Source organism: Dendrobates tinctorius, unplaced genomic scaffold (assembly GCF_039654945.1).
Source record: "Dendrobates tinctorius isolate UK_male_01 unplaced genomic scaffold, ASM3965494v1 ptg000013l, whole genome shotgun sequence".
NCBI lineage: Eukaryota > Metazoa > Chordata > Amphibia > Anura > Dendrobatidae > Dendrobates > Dendrobates tinctorius.
The window spans coordinates 4,534,900-4,560,642 of NW_027361681.1; the positions used below are offsets into that span (position 1 = coordinate 4,534,900).

Here is a 25,743-nt window from a genome sequence, read left to right on the forward strand (position 1 = left end):
AGGCAGTACTATAGTAGTTATATTCTTGTACATGGGGCAGCATTATATGAGTTATATTCTTGTACATAGGGGCAGTATTATTGTAGTTATATTCTTGTACATAGTAGGCAGTATTATAGTAGTTATATTTTTGTACATAGGAGTAGTATTATTGTAGTTATATTCTTGTACATAGGGGACAGTATTAAAGTAGTTATATTTTTGTACATAGGAGCAGTATTATAGTAGTTATATCCTTGTACATAGAGGCAGTATTGTAGCAGTTATATTCTTGTACATAGGAGGCAGTATTATAGTAGTTATATTCTTGTACATAGGGCAGTATTATAGTAGTTATATTCTTGTATATAGGGGCATTATTATAGTAGTTATATTCTTGTATATAGGAGCAGTATTATAGTAGTTATATTCCTGTACATAGGAGGCAGTATTATAGTAGTTATAGTCTTGTACATAGGAGGCAGTATTATAGTAGTTATATTCTTGTACATAGGGGGGGCACTATTATAGTAGTTATGTTCTTCTACATAGGGGCAGTATTATAGTAGTTATATTCTTGTATATAGGGTCAATAAGTATTATAGTAGTTATATTCTTGTACATAGGGGCAGTATTATAGTAGTTATATTCTTGTACATAGGGGCAGTATTATAGTAGTTATATTCTTGAACATAGTAGGAAGTATTATAGTAGTTATATTTTTGTAAATAGGAACAGTATTATAGTAGTTATATTCTTGTACATAGGGGACAGTATTCTAGTAGTTATATTCTTGTACATAGGGGACAGTATTGTAGTAGTTATATTCTTGTACATAGGAGGCAGTATTATAGTAGTTTTATTCTCGTACACAGGGACAGTATTATAGTAGTTATATTCTTGTATATAGGAGGCAGTATTATAGTAGTTATATTCTTGTATATAGGAGGCAGTATTATAGTAGTTATATTCTTGTATATAGGGGCAATATTATAGTAGTTATATTCTTGTACATAGGAGGCAGTATTATAGTAGTTATATTCTTGTACATGGGAGGCACTATTATAGTAGTTATGTTCTTCTACATAGGGGCAGTATTATAGTAGTTACATTCTTGTATATAGGGTCAGTAAGTATTATAGTACTAATATTCTTGTACATAGGGGCAGTATTATAGTAGTTATATTCTTGTACATAGGGGGGCACTATTATAATAGTTCTTCTACATAGGGGCAGTATTATAGTAGTTATTTTCTTGTATATAGGGTCAATAAGTATTATAGTAGTTATATTCTTGTACATAGGGGCAGTATTATAGTAGTTATATTCTTGAACATAGTAGGAAGTATTATAGTAGTTATATTTTTGTGAATAGGAACAGTATTATAGTAGTTATTATTATTATTATTATTATTTATTGTTATAGCGCCATTTATTCCATGGCGCTTTACATGTAAGGAGGGGTATACATAAAAACAAGTACAATAATCTTAAACAATACAAGTCGTAACTGGTACAGGAGGAGAGAGGACCCTGCCCGCGAGGGCTCACAATCTACAAGGGATGGGTGATAATACAGTAGGCGAGGGTAGAGCTGGTCGTGCAGCGGTTTGGTCGATCGGTGGTTACTGCAGGTTGTAGGCTTGTCGGAAGAGGTGGGTCTTCAGGCTCTTTTTGAAGGTTTCAATGGTAGGTGAGAGTCTGATATGTTGTGGTAGAGAGTTCCAGAGTAGGGGTGATGCGCGAGAGAAATCTTGTATGCGATTGTGGGAAGAGGAGATAAGAGGGGAGTAGAGAAGTAGATCTTGTGAGGATCGGAGGTTGCGTGCGGGAAAATACCGGGAGACGAGGTCACAGATGTATGGAGGAGACAGGTTGTGGATGGCTTTGTATGTCATGGTTAGGGTTTTGTAATGGAGTCTCTGGGCAATTGGGAGCCAGTGAAGGGATTGACAGAGGGGAGAAGCTGGGGAATAGCGGGGGGACAAGTGGATTAGTCGGGCAGCAGAGTTTAGAATAGATTGGAGGGGTGCGAGAGTGTTTGAGGGGAGGCCACAGAGCAGGAGGTTGCAGTAGTCAAGGCGAGAGATGATGAGGGCATGGACTAGGGTTTTTGCAGATTCTTGGGTGAGGAATGAACGGATTCGTGAAATATTTTTGAGTTAAAGTCGGCAGGAAGTGGAATGGGCTTGGATATGTGGTTTGAAGGAGAGATCAGCGTCAAGGATTACTCCGAGACAGCGAGCTTGTGGGACTGGGGAGAGTGGGCAGTCATTTACTGTAATTGATAGGTTCGTGGGGGGGGCCACGTGAGATGGGGGAAAGATGATGAATTCTGTTTTGTCCATGTTGACTTTCAGAAATCTAGCGGAGAAGAAGGATGAAATAGTGGACAGACATTGAGGGATTCTGGTTAGTAGGGAGGTGATATCTGGTCCAGAGATGTAGATCTGTGTGTCATCAGCGTAGAGATGATACTGAAAGCCATGAGATTCTATGAGCTGTCCCAGGCCAAAGGTGTAAATAGAGAACAGCAGGGGCCCAAGGACTGAACCTTGTGGGACTCCGACAGATAGGGGGCGAGGTGAGGAGGTGGTGTGTGAGTGGGAGACGCTGAATGTCCGGTCTGTTAGGTATGATGAGATCCAGGATAGGGCCAAGTCTGTGATGCCGAGGGATGAGAGGGTCTGTAATAATAGGGAATGGTCCACTGTGTCAAAGGCAGCCGACAGGTCCAGGAGGAGGAGGACAGAGTAGTGTCGCTTGCTCTTGGCGGTTAAGAGGTCATTGGTGACCTTAGTAAGGGCAGTTTCAGTGGAGTGGTGTGACCAGAAGCCAGATTGTAAGCGGTCGAAGAGGGAGCAAGAAGAGAGATGGGAGGACAGTTCAAGGTAGACGTGTTGTTCCAGTAGCTTGGAGGCGTAGGGGAGAAGTGATATAGGGCGATAGCTAGATACAGAGGATGGGTCAAGAGAGGGCTTTTTGAGGATAGGTGTGATGGAGGCATGTTTAAAGCTTGAGGGGAAAACACCAGTTGTTAGTGATAGGTTGAAGAGATGGGTTAGGGTTGGGATGAAGACTGTGGTGAGGTTTGGTATGAAGTGGGATGGGATCGGGTCGAGTGCACAGGTGGTGAGATGTGATCTTGAGAGTAGAGTGGAGAGTCGATCTTCTGTAATGGTGGAGAAGTTGGTTTTGAAGGTGGAGGGCTGAGAAGTCAGGGGGAAGGGCTCTGGGGGTTGTTGACCAAAACTGTCTCTGATGTTATATTCTTGTACATAGGGGACAGTATTCTAGTAGTTATATTCTTGTACATAGGGGACAGTATTGTAGTAGTTATATTTTTGTACATAGGAGGCAGTATTATAGTTTTTATATTCTTGTATATACAGTCATATATTAAAGTTTGGGCACCCCTATTAATGTTAACCTTTTTTCTTTATAACAATTTTGGTTTTTGCAACAGCTATTTGAGTTTCATATATCTAATAACTGATGGACTCAGTTATATTTCTGGATTCAAATGAGGTTTATTGTACTAACAGAAAATGTGCAATCTGCATTTTAACAAAATTTGACCGATGCAAAAGTATGGGCACCTCAACATAAAAGTGACATTAATATTTCGTAGATCCTCCTTTTGCAAAAATAACAGCCTCTAGTCGCTTCCTGTAGCTATTAATGAGTTCCTGGATCCTGGATGAAGGTATTTGTGACCATTCCTGTTTACAAAACAATTCCAGTTCAGTTAAGTTTGATGGTCGCCAAGCATGGACAGCCCGCTTCAAATCATCCCACAGATGTTCAATGATATTCAGGTCTGGGGACTGGGATGGCCATTCCAGAACATTGTAATTGTTCCTCTGCATGAATGCCTGAGTAGATTTGGAGCGGTGTTTTGGATCATTGTCTTGCTGAAATATCCATCCCCTGCGTAACTTCAACTTCGTCACTGATTCTTGCACAATTTTGTCAAGAATCTGCTGATACTGAGTTGAATCCATGCGACCCTCAACTTTAACAAGATTCCCGGTGCCAGCATTGGCCACACAGCCCCAAAGCATGATGGAACCTCCACCAAATTTTACTGTGGGTAGCAAGTGTTTTTCTTGGAATGCTGTGTTTTTTAGCCTCCATGCATAACGCCTTTTTGTATGACCAAACAACTCAATCTTTGTTTCATCAGTCCGCAGGACCTTCTTCCAAAATGTAACTGGCTTGTCCAAATGTGCTTTTGCATACCTCAGGCGACTCTGTTTGTGGCATGCTTGCAGAAACGGCTTCTTTCGCATCACTCTCCCATACAGCTTCTCCTTGTGCAAAGTGCGCTGTAATGTTGACCGATGCACAGTGACACCATCTGCAGCAAGATGATGCTGCAGGTCTTTGGAGGTGGTCTGTGGATTGTCCTTGACTGTTCTCACCATTCTTCTTCTCTGCCGTTCTGATATTTTTCTTGGCCTGCCACTTCTGGGCTTAACAAGAACTGTACCTGTGTTCTTCCATTTCCTTACTTTGTTCCTCACAGTGGAAACTGACAGGTTAAATCTCTGAGACAACTTTTTGTATCCTTCCCCTGAAAAGCTATGTTGAATAATCTTTGTTTTCAGATCATTTGAGAGTTGTTTTGAGGAGCCCATGATGCCACTCTTCATAGGAGAATCAAATAGGAGAACTACTTGCAAGTGGCCACCTTAAATACCTTTTCTCATGATTTGATACACCTGGCTATGAAGTTCAAAGCTCAATGAGGTTACAAAACCAATTTAGTGCTTCGGGAAGTCAATAAAAAGTAGTTAGGAGTGATAAGGGTGCCCATACTTTTGCACTGGTCAAATTTTGTTTAAATGCAGATTGCACATTTTCTGTTAGTACAATAAACCTCATTTGAATCCAGAAATATAACTGAGTCCATCAGTTGTTAGATATATGAAACTGAAATAGCTGTTGCAAAAACCAAAATTGTTATAAAGAAAAAAGGTTAACATTAATAGGGGTGCCCAAACTTTAACATATGACTGTAGGGGACAGTATTATAGTAGTTATATTTTTGTACATAAGAGCAGTATTATAGTAGTTATATTCTTATACTTGCAAGCAGTATTATACTAGTTATATTCTTGTACATAGGAGGCAGTATTATAGTAGTTATATTCTTGTACATAGGGGGCAGTAATGTAGTATTTATATTCTTGTACATAGGGGCAGTATTATAGTAGTTATATTCTTGTACACAGAGGGCAGTATTTTAGTAGTTATATTCTTGTACATAGGAGGCAGCATTATAGTAGTTATATTCTTGTACATAGAAGGCAGTATTATAGTAGTTATATTCTTGTACATAGGAGCAGTATTATAGCAGTTATATTCTTGTACATAGGAGGCATTATTAAAGTAGTTATATTCTTGTAGATAGGGGCAGTATTATAGTAGTTATATTCTTGTACATATGGGACAGTTTTATAGTAGTTATATTTTTGTACATAGGAGCAGTATTATTGTAGTTATATTCTTCTACATAGGGGACAGTATTATAGTAGTTATATTCTTGTACATAGGAGGCAGTATTATAGTAGTTATATTCTTGTACATAGGGGGCAGTAATGTAGTATTTATATTCTTGTACATAGGGGGCAGTATTTTAGTAGTTATATTCTTGTACATAGGATCAGTATTATAGTAGTTATATTCTTGTAGATGCGAGCAGTATTATCGTAGTTTTATTCTTGTAGATGAGGAGTAAAATTATAGGGGCAGTATTATAGTAGTTATATTCTTGTACATATGGGACAGTATTATAGTAGTTATATTTTTGTACATAGGAGCAGTATTATTGTATCTATATTCTTGTACATAGAGGACAGTATTATAGTAGTTATTTTTTTGTACATAGGAGCAGTATTATTGTAGTTATATTCTTGTACATAGGGGACAGTATTATAGTAGTTACATTCTTGTACTTGCGAGCAGTATTATAGTAGTTATGTTCTTCTACATAGGGGGCAGTAATGTAGTATTTATATTCTTGTACATAGGGGCAGTATTATAGTAGTTACATTCTTGTACATAGGGGGCAGTATTATAGTAGTTATATTCTTGTACATAGTAGCAGTATTATAGTAGTTATATTCCTGTACATAGGACGCAGTATTATAGTAGTTATATTCCTGTACATATGGGAAGTATTATAGTAGTTATATTCTTGTACATAGGAGCAGTATTATAGTAGTTATATTCTTGTACATAGGGGCAGTTTTATAGTAGTTATATTCTTGTAGATGCGAGCAGTATTATAGTAGTTATATTCTTGTACATAGGGGGCAGTAATGTAGTATTTATATTCTTGTACATAGGATCAGTATTATAGTAGTTATATTCTTGTAGATGCGAGCAGTATTATCGTAGTTTTATTCTTGTAGATGAGGAGTAAAATTATAGGGGCAGTATTATAGTAGTTATATTCTTGTACATATGGGACAGTATTATAGTAGTTATATTTTTGTACATAGGAGCAGTATTATTGTATCTATATTCTTGTACATAGAGGACAGTATTATAGTAGTTATTTTTTTGTACATAGGAGCAGTATTATTGTAGTTATATTCTTGTACATAGGGGACAGTATTATAGTAGTTACATTCTTGTACTTGCGAGCAGTATTATAGTAGTTATGTTCTTCTACATAGGGGGCAGTAATGTAGTATTTATATTCTTGTACATAGGGGCAGTATTATAGTAGTTACATTCTTGTACATAGGGGGCAGTATTATAGTAGTTATATTCTTGTACATAGTAGCAGTATTATAGTAGTTATATTCCTGTACATAGGACGCAGTATTATAGTAGTTATATTCCTGTACATATGGGAAGTATTATAGTAGTTATATTCTTGTACATAGGAGCAGTATTATAGTAGTTATATTCTTGTACATAGGGGCAGTTTTATAGTAGTTATATTCTTGTAGATGCGAGCAGTATTATCGTAGTTTTATTCTTGTAGATGAGGAGTAAAATTATTGTATATCCATTGATGTCTACATTGAACTGTAAAACAGTAGTTTTATCGTTGCCTATAAGGAGCAGTATCATCGTCTCTGAATGCGTTTTTCCTTTTTGTAATCTAAACAAATATCTAACCAGTTTCATCTGTCGACTTTTACTATAGGAGCAAAAGAGACCAGAATGCTCAAGGTGACACTGGAGATTTTGACTTTAGTTTAACATCTCTATAAAGTGCACCAGCTGTTAAGTTCTAGTCTGTAATACTGGTTGCCTGGCAAGCACTTCATACTGTTGCATGTGGTGCTTGGTATTCCAACCGGGAGCATCTGCATATAAAAAAAACATTTATTGAAACTAATTACATTGATCTGTTTATCTCATTATCCGACTGCCCAGCAGGGTCCCATCCCAGCAACATGCTCACATCAGTGATTGAAACAAGTAATTAGGTCTCCGAAAAGTTAATTTGCTCCTGCCCTGAGCGCGGTACGGCGTTGAGCACAAAAGGCTGTGTGTTCTCTCAGGATGCAAACTTGCAATATTATGTTCCATGGAGCACTGTGTATGAAGTGTTGACTCGGTGTACAAAGTGGTGGGGGTGAGAAACAAATACTTTTTTTTAAACCTGGCATTGTGGAAAATTCGGACCTTCCCAAGTTTGCAGAAATGTTCTCCAGCCACTTGCATCCTGTTTTGGAAGTTACCGTATTTAAAAAACGTGTTTTATGAATTTCACTGTTCATCATCTGTGAGATATTTTCTTAAAAGTGTATTGTTACAATGACCTTGAAGGACTTCTGTCATTTTACAATAACGTCTAACGCTGTGAGCTTTTAGTATATTTGTCTCTCTTGGCACCTATGTACATGATCTGTTATGCCAGGAAAAAGGCATTTGTCTGAAGAAACAAGGGGAAGCAGTCCCTCTGAGGCCAAATTTACACAAAGGCAGGATATTATCTGTAGTGATCATGTTGGCGCTAAACTTGGATGAGTTACTGTCACCTTCAGGTGGAGTCAGCAGGAAACATATCATGTATTTTATCTGGAGCTTAGGAGAGATGCCAATAAAGAGCAAATGAATCATGCTTATTAAAATATATACTATAACACTGAATAAAGCTGGCCAGTGTCATTGTCTTGCTTTCTCCACCCTGAAGTGTCAAATCTACAGTCACTCCTCCAGATCCTTATTGTTCTTCAAATAAAGTCAATTTCTCCAACCTTTGTAGGCAATGCAAACCCAATCACGTCCTTCTATAATAAGGTTGCCGGCCTCTAACCTATTCCCTATCTCCCTGAACACAATATCCCAGATCAGGCTGCTGTTATAATCTAATATTTTCTCCATCATATAACATTCGTCCAGTCTATCCAGTCTTTAATTCAATCTAAGTAAAAATCCCAGCTTTTAGCAGTGTTTCCCATGACTTATTCTATATTAGAAATTGTCTTTCCCTCTCGAGATGCGGTGCATGTGGAGCTTTGAGAGCTGCGAACAGAACATTGTGCCTAAGCCGGCTTTAATTATTCGTAGACAAGTTTTAATTAGCCGAGCTTCAGTTTTAAATACCGCTACATGGCGCACATTTAATTCTGCCTTTTCAGCCTTGCCTGAACTTGAGAGATTGGTATTGTATTGCCTGGAGCATCTGACCTTGGCACGACAGAGACGTAGAAATCCACGCAGTGGTTTGGACAGGAATAGAAGCCTCATGCATGTGGCTAGTTTACCAATCTATACCTGTACTCAATACAATACTGGGCTTGGCAGGATAGTTTTATTCACTGCTTTGCCCAGTTGTGTAGGAAATGTACAAGTATTGAAATGTAATAGTTTATGACCATCTAACCCAAATTGCAGTTTTTCCAAACATCTGTAGCCCAGTCGTTATTGTTCTTTGTCTTCTCGGTTACCGTAGACCATCTCCTCATCCAGGAAGATTCTCCAGAAATGCTCCAAGCTTCTCAGAACAAACGTCGTCTTTCTTCCATCTCGGACAGCAAGTTGGAAAGAAGTTTTTCTGAGGAACGAGAGGAGAAGTTGACCAGTGAAGGACCAAAGCCTCTAGTTTATACCATCTCTGGAGAAAGGCCAATGTTGTCTGACCACGAGAGTGACAGCATGGAGCTGGTGGTGATGAAGACCGGGCAGGACAAAAAGCATCATCACCATCACTCCCATCATCATCATCATCATCATCATCCCTTGCAAAACTCAGGCAGCGCTCACAACATCACAAGGCCTTGTAAAAGTTGGTCAGGAAGTCGACAGAACTCCAAAGAGTGCCAAAATTGTGCCAATCTCACCGTGCCAGCACAGCACTCATTTGATCTAGAGCAACATCAAGCCAATGAGTCTGGATGGCGCAAGAAAAATCTAGAACGCATGTACAGCATCGATAAAGTATCTGGTGAGTGTCAGGGCTTTGTGCTAAAAACACAGAAAATAGGTGGCCTGGACCTCTCATTGCTGCCCATCTTACCCCAAGAAAAGTGAAGAAGTAGTCCACATGCCAGCATAGGTGAACTACTATTAAGCAAAGAGTTACTAAATGTTTTCATGCCCCAGAGTTCATATCCAAGCAGTATAATGTGTTATTTATTGCACTCCGTATTAGATCGTGGCTACAATGAGGCCTTTCCTACCTTATTAAAAGTTATGCTGGAGGTGGTGGTTTCTCTCATGATTTCCTCTCCGGCTGATATTATCTACTCGGCATAAAAGAGCAAAGTAGTCAAAAAGTTTCACTTCACTTTTTCAATCGCTTAGTTTTTTTTAATACTTGGGGGGTGGGGGGTGGCGTTAGGAAAATCTTATACCTGTATAGTAATATGCCACTGCTGTACAATTATTTAAATGTGAAGCTCCGGCACCTAAATGCAAAATCAGCAATGGGGCTCCCAGCTCTGTGCCATTGGTGACTCTCGACTGTGGCAAAGGGGCATTTGGGACATATCAGGTACCATGACCTCGAAGTGACTACTACGTCTCTATGGCTACATCCCTGGGTGCCACACTTCACATTGTCTAGCTGACAGAATACCATAGACTCGCTGATACTGTGGAACCTCTGAACTAAATAAATCATTTTATGCTACAATCTACTTTTTCTACATTTCGGTAGATGATGTTCCTGTTCGGACCTGGTTCCCTAAGGAAAATCTTTTCACCTTTCAGACTGCCACCACAACTATGCAAGCGTGAGTAATCATTAGTTTTACATTTTTCTAGCTCCAGACTTTTTTTTTAACTTTTTTCTAGCATACAAAGGAAAAAAGTTCATTCATACATGTAAACTATCTGTGATGTCCGTGAGCAAAGAGCAATGCTCACTCCTCGGACGACTCACAGTGCGCTTACAAAAAAAATCACAGCGATCACTTTGACTTTGCGAAGTTTGCCCTTGGCCGCTGTCAGCTGCTGCAGGCTTTTTTAAGATACACCTGTGTCTGGACCAGTGAGCTGACACAGAGATTTATTTCATGTGGTGATCTATGGATGCTGACAGAATGAGACTAACCTGGTACTGTAGATAAACCTGCCCACGTCAGCATCTCTGGCGTGCTGCACCTTCCACCAACGCTACCCGACAAAGATTAATATCCTGAGGCTTTCTACTTTAGCAGCTTTCACAAAATAGAATCTCTTAGGACAGTCAGCAAACGGGAGATTTTCTCTCATTATACCAGTAAACCGCTCATCGGCTGCACACAGCAAAGAGCAAAATGGAAAATTGCTTCTACCCAGGAAACCTCTGGGGAAAAAAGTTTTAGTAATTTCTCCAAAACAAAAAAGTAATGCACGTATATGATCAACTTATGGAAAGCTGATCATATAACTATGGAAATCTAAGCATCCCATATGTTACTGCACTATATGTAGTATTATATACTAGGCCATCATTATAGTATTAGGACGGGGAACTGGCTGCCCATGTTTTATCATACCCATATAAATAATTCACTCCATAGTCATACATACATTATTGTTGATAATTATACCTAAATTTGACTTTTTTTTCTCTCCCCTCCCATCTGGTTGCTATGATCAGTATCTCGTAAGTATCCACTGAATACACTTGCACATTGTGTGTCTCGTAAACCCATACCGATAGACAGAATATTGCATCCATCCATGTAGCTGCGCCATGCATGCACCTTTGGTTTATTGTGGAATTGCATGCTGTGTTTGTATTGACTCTTGTGCCACATTGATGAACTTGGCTGTTACATTCAAAAAATAGTCACAACAGAAATCAATGGGATTTATCAGTACAAACAAGTACAAACAAAATGATAGTGTCACCCGGAGCAAACACATTTCAGAGTCATTTAAAAAAAACAAAACTCTTGTAAGTTGCATTCTGCTTATACAGTGCTATAGTATATTACTGTACATGGAGGCAGTATTATAGCAGTTCTATTCTCGTACATGGGGTGGCGTATTATATTGTGTGTGTATGTATATATGTACAGTGGGTACAGAAAGTATTCAGACCCCTTTAAATTTGTCACTCTGTTTCATTGCAGTCATTTGGTAAATTCAAAAAAGTTTGTTTTTTTCTCATTAATGTACACTCTGCACCCGATCTTGACTGAAAAAAACCCCCAGAAATATAGAAAGTTTTGCAAATTTATTAAAAAAGAAAAACTGAAATATCCCATGGTCATAAGTATTCAGACCCTTTGCTCAGTATTGAGTAGAAGCACCCTTTTGAGCTAGTACAGCCATGAGTCTTCTTGGGAATGATACAACAAGTTTTTCACACCTGGATTTGGGGATCCTCTGCCATTCTTCCTTGCAGATCCTCTCCAGTTCCTTCAGGTTGGATGGTGAACATTGGTGGACAGCCATTTTCAGGTCTCTACAGAGATGCTCAATTGGGTTTAGGTCAGGGCTCTGGCTGGGCCAGTCAAGAATAGTCACAGAGTTGTTCTGAAGCCACTCCTTTGTCATTTTAGCCGTGTGCTTAGGGTCATTGCTAATTATGCAAATTGTCTCTTCAGAGAGGAAGAGGACTAGAACTCTAGTGCCACCTATTGGAGGTAGCAATCCTAAAAGTCAATGTTGACCCTTTAACGAGCCTTCTTACATGACTTAGGATAAAAGCCAAGCCAGAATCTCCATTTGCAGACACTGTGTTTCGGGGTACTGCCCCTCATCAGTGCAAAGTGGGAGATCTGGCTTGGCTGTGAGAGAGGCGTCTGACCGATATCCAAGAAGTATCATTTCTCCTTGCGGAGAATGACATGCTAAGCATGTCGAGGTGAGGAGACTTAAAGCCGCAATTCTCCTCTGGGAAATATGCTAATTATGCAAATTGTCTCTTCAGAGAGGAAGAGGACTAGAACTCTAGTGCCACCTATTGGAGGTAGCAATCCTAAAAGTCAATGTTGACCCTTTAACGAGCCTTCTTACATGACTTAGGATAAAAGCCAAGCCAGAATCTCCATTTGCAGACACTGTGTTTCGGGGTACTTAGGGTCATTGTCTTGTTGGAAGATGAACCTTCAGCCAAGTCTGAGGTCCAGAACACTCTGGAAGAGGTTTTCATCCAGGATATCTCTATACTTGGCCGCATTTATGTTTCCTTCAGTTGCAACCAGTCGTCCTGTCCCTGCAGCTGAAAAATACCCCCATAGCATAATGCTGCCACCACCATGTTTCACTGTTGGGATTGTATTGGGCAGGTGATGAGCAGTGCTTGGTTTTCTCCACACATACCGCTTAAAATTATCACCAAAAAAGTTCTAGCTTCGTCTCATCAGACCAGAGAATCTTATTTCTCACAGTCTAACCAAGAAACTGTGGGAGAAATCATTGCAAATAAGGTCTTATCCGAGAAATACAGTTAGTTTAGTAGCGCGCAGATTAAACTGACCTGTTCAATCTGTTAAAGATGCATACACTGTGGAAAATCAGCTGCAGAGGATCTACGGGTCAACAAGTGACCATCAGACATCAGACTGTAACGGGAGTTAGCGGACAATATTCCGCGCTGCCGACAGAATGGAGATGCATATCCCAGGATGGTACAATAAGGTGGTGATTTATTTCAATGCGTTTCGAAGTATATAACTTCTTCAGGAAAAACCACTTTGAAACGCGTTGAAATAAACCACCACCTTACTGTACCATACTGGGATATATGTCTCCATTCTGTCGGCAGTGCGGAATATTGTCCACTAACTCCCGTTACAGTCTGATTTCTAATAGTGTGGGAGTTCTTCATGTGTTTTTCTTTTTAGCAAACTCTGTGCGGGCTTTCATATGTCTTGCACTGAGGAGAGGCTTCTGTTGGGCCACTCTGCCTTAAAGGCACGACTAGTTGAGGGCTGCAGTGATAGTTTACTTTGTGGAACTTTCTCCCATCTCTCTACTGCATCTGTGGAGCTCAGCCACAGTGATCTTGGGGTTCTTCTTTACCTCTCTCACCAAGGCTCTTCTCCCACGATTGCTCAGTTTGGCTGGTCGACCAGGTCTAGGAAGACTTCTGGTGGTCCCAAACTTCTTCCATTTAAGGACTGTGCTCTTAGGAACATTGAGTACTGCAGAAATTCTTTTGTAACCTTGGCCAGATGTGTGCCTTGCACAATTCTGTCTCTGAGCTCCTTGGACAGTTCCTTTGACCTCATGATTTTCATTTGGTCTGACATGCACAGTGAACTGTGAGGTCTTATATAAACAGGTGTGTGCCTTTACAAATCAAGTCCTATCAGTTAAATTAAACACAGCTGGATTCCAATGAAGGAGTAGAACCATCTCAAGGAGGATCACAAGGAAATGGACAGCATGTAACTTAAATATGAGTGTCTGAGCAAAGGGTCTGAATTAGTGTTGAGCATTCCGATACCGCAAATATCAGGTATCGGCCGATATTCGCGGCATCGGAATTCCAATAACGAGTACCGATATTTTTACAATATCGAATACCAGAATCGGAAGTTCCCATAATGCTATCAGCCAGTTGTGCTAGCCATGTTAACTAATGGCATGGCTGTGATTGGCTGCTGAAATGATGTCATCATGATGCGCGGTCTGTGCGGGCCTGCCGGGGGTCTGTACGGGCCTGCCGGGGGTCTGTGCGGGCTGCCGGGGGTCCGTGCGGGCCTGCCGGGGGTCCGTGCGGGCCTGCCGGGGGTCTGTGCGGCTGCCGGGGGTCTGTACGGGCCTGCCGGGGGTCTGTACGGGCCTGCCGGGGGTCTGTGTGGGCCTGCCGGGGGTCTGTACGGGCCTGCCGGGGGTCTGTACGGGCCTGCCGGGGTCTGTGCGGGCCTGCCAGGGGTCTGTACGGGCCTGCCGGGGGTCTGTGCGGGCCTGCCGGGGGTCTGTGCGGGCCTGCCGGGGGTTGCGTGTGTGCAGGCATCGTCCGATGGGACTACAAGTCCCATCGGGCTATGCCTGCTACAATGACAGTGATTGACACATTAGCCAATGATGGAACAGTAGTAGTCCCATCATCCGGCTAATGTGTTGAATGTAAAAAAAAACCCAAAACCATACATACTACATACATACTACATTCATACAACATACTACATAATACATACATACTACATGTATACTACATTCATACAACATACATACTTACTACATATATACAACATTCATACGGTATGTACTTTTTGGGTATCGGTCCGATCCAATCCGATCCGATACTTCACGATATCAGATGGTATCGCTCAACACTAGTCTGAATACTTATGACCATATGATATTTAAATTTTTCATTTTTAATAAATTTGAAAAATGTCTACATTTCTGGGGGTTTTTTGGTCAAGATTGGGGCCCCCGTACAAGAAATGGGGTGCAAGAGTGTACATTAATGAGAAAAAAAACTGTAGCAGTTCTATTCTTGTACACGGGGGGCAGTATTATAGTAGTTATATGCTTTTACATGGGGGGCACTATTATAGTAGTTATATGCTTTTACATAAGGGGCACTATTATAGTAGTTATATGCTTGTACATAGGGGGCACTATTATAGTAGTTATATGCTTGTACATAGGGAGCAGTATTATAGTAGTTATATTCTTGTATATAGGGGGCAGTATTATAGTAGTTATATTCTTGTACATAGGGGGCATTATTATAGTAATTATATTCTTGTACATAGGGGGCAGTATTATCGTAGTTATGCTCTTGAACATAGGAGCAGTATTATAGTAATCGAGCAAGGAGTAATCCAGCTCTTTGTTCCTTTTCAAATCCATTATTTATTGAAGCAATACTTAGTACTATAGTCGTTACATTCTTGTACTTGGGGGAGCAGTGTTATAGTAGTTATAGTCTTGGACATAGGGGCAGTATTATAGTAGTTATAGTCTTGGACATAGGGGCAGTATTATAGTAGTTATATTCTTGTACATAGGTGGCAGTATTATAATAGTTATATTCTTGTACATAGGTGGTAGTATTATAGTAGTTTTATTATTGTACATAGGGGTACTATAATAGTAGTTACTGTGCAATGATGAATAGGAAATGTAATTTGTTATCCTATTTTAGTAATTGAGCATGAGTATAAAAATGTAAAATGTAGTGCCGTACTTGGAAATCCCATATCCGAAAACAACACTGCCATGTGCCCCCTTAAACATAGGGAGTAGCTTTTTATATTTTAATTTTGCAATATATACATATTCATTCAAGAAGCATAGCTGCATAATGCAAAACACCAATGCAGACAATCCACTGTCATTATAGGGGGGATAGCAAGGCCCGAGTTTTGAAACCTTTTTGTTATAAGAAGTTTTACAGATATTTGGGTGATCTATTACAGATCAGAAGGATTTCACTCTGTATTCTAGTTATCTATAAATATGGTCCCCGTGGATTTTGGTCTGGCTGTGATCCCAGGTGTATGTTGTCTCCATCCCGTCTCCGCCTGTGTGTGGTCAGAAGCATTGCTTTTGCCTCTGTCCTGTCTGTTTTTTGTGGTTTGTTACCTCACCAGACATGGTGTGTGCTACTGTTTTGGCTTTTCGGTTTAGTTATTGATATAAACCGGTTTCTCAGGGCCTTCCGGGGCTATGCCGAGAGGAAAAGACGGAAGCGAGAAAATGACTCTGCGGCTCTTATACAGAGGTAGGGTCCGATCCTATTGTGCATGCCTACACCTTCCAGATCTGTGCATAATTTTTTTCCCCTGGTTCATCAGATGAAGGAAGAATATGGATATTAATCATGTACTTGAGATCTCCATTTGCTCCTTATTTTTGCAAGCTTGGTACCATAGAAGCTAGATTACTCTATGCTCCAAATGCAACAGTGCCCCCTGCTGGTAGAATAGTATTATGACACTTGAGCGTCTTCATTCCATCAGCTTATTAAAAATTGAAATGTGCATTATCCCTACAAAAATGCAGAAGAATATTCATCATTTTTATTTCATCTGGCATGATAGAAAAATTCAATTGGTTACCTGCCCCCCTTTTAATTTCCATTACTAACTTTAGAACAGTTTCCCCCGTAAATACAAATTTGCCAAGTGCCTTCGCATTACAGAATCGGTACATCTTCCTGTCATTCCTCTCCGTGTATTCAAAGAGAGTGATCAAGTGGAAAATCTCCCTGCTGTTTCCCTGAGAATAATAACATGTAAATGCATCCATTTAGGACACCCACGGCGCGGAGCCCTAATCACCGTGCTGCCATGTGTCAGTGTAGGAGAGCCTTCTACATGGCAGCTGCCTGGCTCCGCATCCTCCACGACAAGGCGTCACGTTGCTGCTTCCTGTAGAAAGATGTGAAGTGTTACTTTGTGTTCTTTTACAGAGTAACATATTAAACTTTGTGTGTTAGTGACATGACAGTGGTGTGTCACTCCATGCTGGGACTTAGTCCCATACAGTACAACTTCTAAGAGATGACCACCAAAAATTGCATTGAAAAGTTCTCTTCTCAAAGTAGATGGCTAATACGGATTATACACTCACTGGCCACTTTATTAGGTACACCTGTCCAACTGTGTGTTAAGACTTAATTTCTAATCAGCCAATCACATGGCGGCAACTCAGTGCATTTAGGCATGTAGACATGGTCAAGACAATCTCCTGCAGTTCAAACCGAGCATCAGTATGGGGAAGAAAGGTGATTTGAGTGCCTTTGAACGTGGCATGATTGTTGGTGCCAGAAGGGCTGGTCTGAGTATTTCAGAAACTGCTGATCTACTGGGATTTTCACGCACAACCATCTCTAGGGTTTACAGAGAATGGTCCGAAAAAGAAAAAAAATCCAGTGAGCGGCAGTTCTGTGGCCGGAAATGCCTTGTTGATGCCAGAGGTCAGAGGAGAATGGGCAGACTGGTTCGAGCTGATAGAAAGGCAACAGTGACTCAAATTGCCACCCGTTACAACCAAGGTAGGCAGAAGAGCATCTCTGAACGCACAGTGCGTCGAACTTTGAGGCAGATGGGCTACAGCAGCAGAAGACCACACTGGGTACCACTCCTCTCAGCTAAGAACAGGAAACTGAGGCTACAATTTGCACAAGCTCATCGAAATTGGACAGTAGAAGATTGGAAAAATGTTGCCTGGTCTGATGAGTCTCGATTTCTGCTGCGACATTCGAATGGTAGGGTCAGAATTTGGCGTAAACAACATGAAAGCATGGATCCATCCTGCCTTGTATCAACGGTTCAGGCTGGTGGTGGTGGTGTCATGGTGTGGGGAATTTTTTCTTGGCACTCTTTGGGCCCCTTGGTACCAATTGAGCATCGTTGCAACGCCACAGCCTACCTGAGTATTGTTGCTGACCATGTCCATCCCTTTATGACCACAATGTACTCAACATCTGATGGCTACTTTCAGCAGGATAATGCGCCATGTCATAAAGCTCGAATCATCTCAGATTGGTTTCTTGAACATGACAATGAGTTCACTGTACTCAAATGGCCTCCTCAGTCACCAGATCTCAATCCAATAGAGCATCTTTGGGATGTGGTGGAACGGGAGATTCGCATCAGGGATGTGCAGCCGACAAATCTGCGCCAACTGTGTGATGCCATCATGTCAATATGGTCCAAAATCTCTGAGGAATGCTTCCAGCACCTTGTTGAATCTCTGCCACGAAGAATTGAGGCAGTTCTGAAGGCAAAAGGGGGTCCAACACGTTACTAGCATGGTGTACCTAATAAAGTGGCCAGTGAGTGTATATGGAGGCACTGGCCATATCGGCTGAATTAGAGGTGGTCTTCATAATGAAGTGGTCTTGTAGAGGTCTTACTCTACTAGGTTTAGTTCCTTTTGTTTTAAAGTTTTTTTTCAACTTACTCTGCTTGTCCCCTTATGTTGTGAGGTCAAGAAACTTTTCAAAGTGCTTTATGATCCATGTAGTGCTGGACATGTGTTTATTTGACCACAACATTTTATTGGGTCCTGGTGTCTCAATTTAGTGTGATTGATTAACGAGAAGAGAGAGAGCACAAAAAAAACACAGTCCTTAGCCTCTTATATATTTAGACATAGCTTGGGGAAGGCATTTATGCACATGTAATCAAAGTACATGTATCAAAGTACTGGCAGTTATAACATGGCAGTTAGACAGGGCAGGAGACAGGTAAGACATTTATATACATCTACTCCCTGTACATTTGGAGGACAACAAATATATACCATATGCATTTGTGTAATTTTAATCCTGGCCGCTGCATTCACACACATCAACCGCCCTGGCATTAACTCTCTACACCATCCACATTGGCCCCTCGCTTCTTTCCTCTCCTATGTATAGCACTCATGCTCTTTTCACGTTGTTAAACTGCACAGATCCAGTCAGTCCCACCATTCAACATCAGAGACGCTCTCACAAATCACTTAACCATCTGCTCACTCTTTCTATCCTCCTTCTCCTAGTCGCAGGAGACATTGCTCCCAACCCTGGTCCCCCATGTTATAGAAAGTCAAACCTCCCGACTGCTACACTCAGAAACCCCTCTAATCTTATTAATATTCGCTGCATGCCATCTGTCTCTCTTAATTGTGCACTTTGGAATTCTCGCTCAGTGTGTAACAAACTCTCCTTCATTCCTGACTTTTTCCTTTCTAATTCTCTTAACCTCCTGGCTCTTACTGAAACCTGGATCCAGCAGTCAGACACTACCGCTGCTGCTGCTCTTTCATACGGGGGGCTTCACTTTTCTCATACCCCAAGATCAGACAATAGAGCTGGTGGAGGCGTTGGTCTGCTCCTATCACCAAAATGTACCTTTCAGGTTATCCCTCAAGTACCCTCACTTGTCTTCCCTTCTTTTGAGGTCCATGCCGTCAGACTCTACACCCCCTTCTCCATGCGAGTGGCGGTGGTGTATCGTCCTCCCGGCCCCTCCCATCAGTTCCTGGATCATTTTGCCACTTGGCTTCCACATTTTCTCTCCTGTGACATCCCTACCCTCATCATGGGTGATTTCAACATCCCCATTGCTCTTCCCCTTCCCCCCATCTGCTACTCACCTTTTATCTCTAACCTCCTCATTTGGCCTTTCGCAGCTTACTAATTCTCCAACGCATGAAGACGGAAACTCCCTCGATTTGGTCTTCTCTCGGCTTTGTGCAGTGGATGATTTTGCAAACTCCCCTCTCCCGCTCTCTGACCACAATCTTCTTTCATTCTCTATCAAGAACTGCCAGGCTGCTCAGGTCACCCCCACTGTCCAGACTTATAGAAACATACAGGCCATTAACACCCAGAAACTTATGAAGAACTTGCAGTCTTCATTGGCCCCTATCTCCTCCCTCTCATGTCCTGATTCTGCATTGAAGCATTACAATGAAACACTTCAAAGTGCCCTGGATGAATTTGCACCCCCTATAAATAGAACACCACAACGCAGACGGCGACAACCCTGGCACACGGTGCAAACACGTTTCCTGCAGCGGTGCTCCAGGTGCGCCGAACGTCTGTGGAGAAAATCCAATCTACCCGAAGATTTCATCCATTTTAAGTTTATGCTTAGAACATACAACACTGCCCTTCACCTCTCCAAACAAACCTATTTCAACACCCTCATCACCTCACTGTCCAATAACCCAAAACGTCTCTTTGACACTTTTCATTCTCTACTCAATCCAAGAGTACAGGCCCCAACCACGGAGCTCCGAGCTGACGATCTGGCCAATTACTTCAAAGAAAAAATTGACCAGATCCGACAGGAAATTATCTCCCAATCACCTCATACCATGCACCGTCCTCCCTCCCCCACTGCATCTAACTCACTCTCTGATTTTGAACCAGTCACAGAAGAAGAAGTAAGCAGGCTCCTTGCATCTTCTCACCCAACTACTTGCACCAGTGACCCATTTCCGTCACAGCTCCTTCAGTCCCTTTCCCCTGCTGTCACCCCTCACCTAACTAAAATATTTAACCTCTCTCTCTCTTCTGGTATTTTTCCCTTCTCATTTAAGCATGCCATCATACTTCCACTACTTAAAAAACCATCCCTCGACCAAAACTGTGCCGCTAACTATAGACCTGTCTCTAATCTTCCCTTCATCTCTAAACTCCTGGAACGCCTGGTCCACTCCCGTCTTATCCGCCATCTCTCAGAAAACTCTCTTCTCGACCCTCTCCAATCCGGTTTCCGCTCTTTACACTCCACTGAAACTGCCCTCACTAAAGTCTCTAATGATCTGCTAACAGCTAAATCAAATGGTCATTACTCCATGCTAATTCTCTTGGATCTCTCTGCAACATTCGACACTGTGGATCATCAGCTCCTCCTCACTATGCTCCGTTCCATTGGCCTCAAGGATACCATTCTCTCCTGGTTCTCCTCCTATCTCTCCGACCGCTCCTTTACTGTATCTTTTGCCGGTTCCTCCTCCTCTCATTTTCCCCTTACTGTTGGGGTCCCCCAAGGATCGGTTCTAGGTCCCCTCCTCTTCTCCTTGTACACTGCCCCTATTGGTCAAACAATCAGTAGATTTGGTTTCCAGTACCATCTCTATGCTGATGACACCCAATTATACGCTTCTTCTCCTGACATCACGCCAGCCTTTCTAGAAAACACCGGCGATTGTCTAAACGCTGTGTCTAATATCATGTCCTCACTATATCTGAAACTGAACCTGTCAAAGACTGAACTCCTGGTGTTTCCTCCCTCTACTAATGTACCTATACCCGACATTGCCATTTCTGTGTGTGGTTCCACTATTACTCCCCAGCAACAGGCCCGCTGTCTTGGGGTCATACTTGATTCCGAGCTTTCCTTTGCCCCCCACATTCGATCACTGGCTCGCTCTTGTCATCTGCACCTCAAAAACATTTCTAGAATTCGACCTTTTCTTACCTTTGACTCTGCAAAAACTCTTACTGTTTCTCTTATTCATTCTCGTCTTGACTATTGTAACTCTCTTCTAATCGGTCTCCCTCTTACCAAACTCTCCCCCCTCCAATCTGTCTTGAATGCTGCAGCCAGGATCATATTCCTCACCAATCGTTACACTGATGCCTCTACCTTGTGCCAGTCATTACACTGGCTACCCATCCACTCCAGAATTCAGTATAAACTTATTACCCTCACTCACAAAGCCCTGCATGGCTCAGCACCACCCTACATCTCCTCCCTTGTTTCAGTATACCACCCTACCCGCGCCCTCCGTTCTGCTGATGACCTGAGATTAGCATCCTCAATAGTCAGAACCTCCCACTCCCGTCTCCAAGACTTTACACGTGCCGCACCAATTCTTTGGAATGCACTTCCCAGGTCAATACGATTAGTCCCCAATCCCCACAATTTTAACCGTGTCCTGAAAACGCATTTATTCAGACTGGCCTACCACCCCAACACATTAACCTAATCTATCCCTGTGTGGCAGAGCCAAAAGTTTTACCATAACCAGGTTCCCCGCATCATGTTCCCACATGCTTTATGCCTCCATTAGCCCTCTGTGTCTGTACTGTTACACACTTAACATTATGACTGGTCCATACAATTCAGGGTAACTGTTACCACCCACCTTTCGTGTCTCCCTCTTTACTCATAGACTGTAAGCTTGCGAGCAGGGCCCTCTTTCCTCTTGGTATGTGTTATAATCTACTGTATGTGATTATTGTTATGCTGTAATGTCTATTGTCTGTACAAATCCCCTCTGAAATGTAAAGTGCTGCGGAATATGTCGGCGCTATAAAAATAAAATTTATTATTATTATTATTATAAAGGAGAACTTCACCCAAATTTACCATCATTTTATTTCATATGGTGGAGTATTTTATATCCCGCTGTCCACCTTGTTATGTGTAACTGATTCAGAGCTTTTTACGGTTATTAGATGGCTCGATATAATGGATATGGCAGCAAATACTCTCAGAAGGCGAATAAACTCTTGTCACAGCAGAGGGAAGGGGGACTATAATGTTTTCTTCTCCGTCAGTGTGTGGTCACTGCTCCATTCAAAAAGGAATTGAATTTGGGGGTTGGAATGACCCTATTTGATAAACCAACATGCCGGTAACCTCCACAATGTTAGACATTAATGGGGGTGAAGTATTTTTTTTTCCTGTTAAGAATTTACTCAAAGTTTTCCACTGTAGAAATCAGATCAGCCACCAAATGGATGGACACAGCAGAGCAGGATATCAATGTGGCAGCCAAGGAAAACCCTATGGGTACGTTCCCGCGTTCATGAATTGCATTCCGTTCTGACATGGCGTATTTATGCAGCGTCAAACCCACAGAGGCCAGATATAACAGCATAGTGGATGGGATTTCTAGAAATCCCATGTCCACTATGCGACTCTGTGCACCTGTGGATCACCCGTGGACACTGGCATGGGGCGCATCTTTCAAGACCGCAGCAGGTCATTCTCTCTTGTGGAGACGCTAGTCTCCGTCACAGAAAATACATCAATAGAATGCAATGAATGCAGTAAATCTGCATGCTTCAGTGATCACATGTGGATTTACCTGCATTCAACTGAACACAGCATCTTAGGCGCAAAAAAAATACGCTGCGTCCAAAGCGCTGCTACATCCCAAATGTGGGCAGAGAGCCTGAAATGGAGAATATACCCCCACTAGCCATAGTGGAACATCTCTGGTGGTGACCCCTACAGAGCTCAATGTGATCTCAAAAGGTTTAATATACCCCCACTAGTCATAGCAACAGCTGACCATTAGCGAGTCCCACTGTGCAAATGTGGGGTGAAAAATGTGAATATACCCTTACTCCCTGACGGACACAGTCAGAAAAGGGCCCCTGTGCAAAATCAATATATGGGCCCTCTGCAGGTCAAGAGCTCCTAAAAATTCAACGTTGCAAATGCTTTGGAGGTAGAAATGGCCCCCCCTTACCTCTTGGGCCCCTGTGCGGCCCCACAGGTTGCACCAATGATATGTCCGCCCCAGTCCTTACTAGTCATAGCAGTCAGGGATCCACTGTGACTCATACTGTGTTCTATGTGAGCTGAAGAGGATGCATATACCCCTATTAGTTATATCAGTGGCGGATCTCTAGTGACTCCTACTTTGCTCAGTGTGGCTTCTGCTGTGCTTAGTGTGAGGTCAGCCCTCCAAACTGAAGGCTAGTTTTTGTGTATTAGATGGATTTACCCTTTAATAAATGGCTGGTCAGGAATCTAATACCCTCACCTGGCATAAGACCTTGTACCATTCTGAACTCCCTCGCACTTGGGGATTCTCTATCTACATACACATGGTTGGATTATACAACTGACCTGCATTGGACACAACCAGACCAAAATTTAATATTTGACTGTTTGGAAACTTCAGACACTCAACATGAACTTTAGGTTTAAAGGATGACTCCAAACCAAACGAATACACAGAGTTATGCCCCGTGAAGGGTCACTGGGGTAGGGAAATGAGGAATTGATTGTCTTTGAAGCTCTTTCAATATGTTAGTTAAGCTTCATCCATTAAGAGCCCAGAGTGCTTCCAATGTCTTTACCTACTGGCTATAGATATTAATGGGTGCTTGTGCCTTCTCTTTGCAAGAGTTAAAAACCACTGGTGTTTGCAAAGCTCTGGGACTAAACATTTTTGTGATCTTTGGGCTTCTGAAGCTTTGCAGTTTTATTCCAGCCTTTAATCGTGCCCCCGCAGCGAGGAGCAGCTTAATAAACAGATTTTGTCCGCAGTATACAGACTCATTTTATTTCTTGCTTAGGTTTTGCTCTCTTCTTTTCTCACAGGAATTTCCGCAAACACTTACGGATGGTGGGAAGCCGGAGGATGAAAGCTCAGAGTAAGAACCTATCCCGAATGTTGAGTGAAATTGCCCTCAGATGGGTCTTTTAGGTGTATTTATGGATTTTCATTTAGAAATTCCTGCATAGACTAACGCAAGCCATGCTATGGAAACGTAGGCATCTCAAATGTGAAGTTTGCTAGATTTTCAGCTGACCCCTTATTTAGCAGCATCCACAAGTAATCTCCGTCAGGAACGCTCCCAGCGCCAATGGCAAATATACTCATGGGCTTCAAATTACCCAAGAAAGGCCTTGGCTGGGCTGATATAATTGGTTTTTTTGCTGCATGGAAGGTATCCAGAAAGAAAAGTATTAAAAAAAAGTATGCCAGATATGTTTTTATAATAAAAGCCTTTGGACAATGGAGGCCACTGACTGCGTGCCCATACAGTGACATCCATGAGAGGTAGCAACAAGCATTAGCATATGTGAGACGGATCATTTGGATTTTCCATCATTCATGTTAGGTCTCCACTGTTTTTGATTTTCAGCTTTCGCCGATCGCAGAGAAAGAAGCTTCAGCCGGTCCTGGAGCGACCCCACGCCGGTGAAAGCAGAGTCCATTCATGACTCCAGAGAAAGTGAGTATCAGACAAATGGTTGCAGTAGGGATGAGGCGATCGATATCAAACCCGAGGGCGCGGATACAATAGTTTCTATGAGTATAGCACCTTTGACGAGCCATGTCATCTTGTACCCCCTCAGGCCATGATTTGCAGAGCTCCTGCACCGCTCTGGACGAAGAATGCGAGGACCTGAACTGGGAGGCAGAAAGAGAAATGGAAGTCCTGTCCTGTGAAGGAGACGATTTTATTCCACCCAAGATCATGGTGAGAAGCTGAGCTGTTGCTATTGAATCTGCTGCGACTATCCCTAGTAATACCATGGCCTGATATATACACACATATTCAGTATGTATTGGGAACTGCCAGAATGGACGCAATCCTACAGATCAGTAGAGATGATGGCATGATCAGTTATTTGCATATCTGGGATATGATTTAGCTGCATTTTATGTAGATACATGATTTTTCTGTTGGATACTCAATGCATTTCCAATCCAGTGATCAGATCTTTTTCCGTCTGCAGTTAATATCATCCAAAGTTCCTAAAGCGGAATACATCCCGACCATAATCCGGAGAGATGACTCCTCCATCATCCCCATTCTTTATGTAAGAGCTACTTATACGATTGTCACACTGTTTATATAATGCTAATGTATATTTTACACATTATATGCCCACTTCATGGTGCATATATAGAGCTGTGTACTACGTCTCCCAGCATACACATGGTGCATTTTAGAAAGCTAATCCTTTCCTTATTTTCCTCCGCTCCTTAGGATCATGAACATGCTACATTTGATGACATTCTAGGTAAGTTTTGTTATGGTTACGTAAGTGATGGGTGGGGATGAATGGGATAGCTTCATACAGCAAATATAAAGGATCCTCCATAATAAAGGGGCTCAAAAATGATTGATTGGGCTATTCTTAAAGGGCTTGTATCATATCAGCAAGTTACCATCTGTACAAAGGAATGGTTATA

At 41.8% G+C, this 25,743-nt stretch overlaps 1 protein-coding gene across 4 annotated transcripts in view; it reads left to right on the forward strand.

The window, feature by feature from the left end:
• NSMF (NMDA receptor synaptonuclear signaling and neuronal migration factor) overlaps positions 1 to 25,743 on the forward strand; it is a 134,755-nt gene that overhangs the window by 82,117 nt on the left and 26,895 nt on the right. For 3 of the 4 annotated variants that reach the window (XM_073558331.1, XM_073558330.1, XM_073558332.1), the window contains exons 3-9: positions 8,903 to 9,394; positions 10,109 to 10,184; positions 24,138 to 24,190; positions 24,686 to 24,775; positions 24,900 to 25,024; positions 25,284 to 25,367; positions 25,538 to 25,571. In XM_073558331.1, the coding sequence (XP_073414432.1) occupies positions 8,935 to 9,394; positions 10,109 to 10,184; positions 24,138 to 24,190; positions 24,686 to 24,775; positions 24,900 to 25,024; positions 25,284 to 25,367; positions 25,538 to 25,571 (922 nt within the window). In that variant the 5' untranslated portion in view covers positions 8,903 to 8,934. Of the gene's footprint in view, positions 1 to 8,902; positions 9,395 to 10,108; positions 10,185 to 11,035; positions 11,042 to 16,003; positions 16,073 to 24,137; positions 24,191 to 24,685; positions 24,776 to 24,899; positions 25,025 to 25,283; positions 25,368 to 25,537; positions 25,572 to 25,743 lie in introns of all 4 variants that reach the window. The other variant, XM_073558333.1, reaches the window with a different exon arrangement.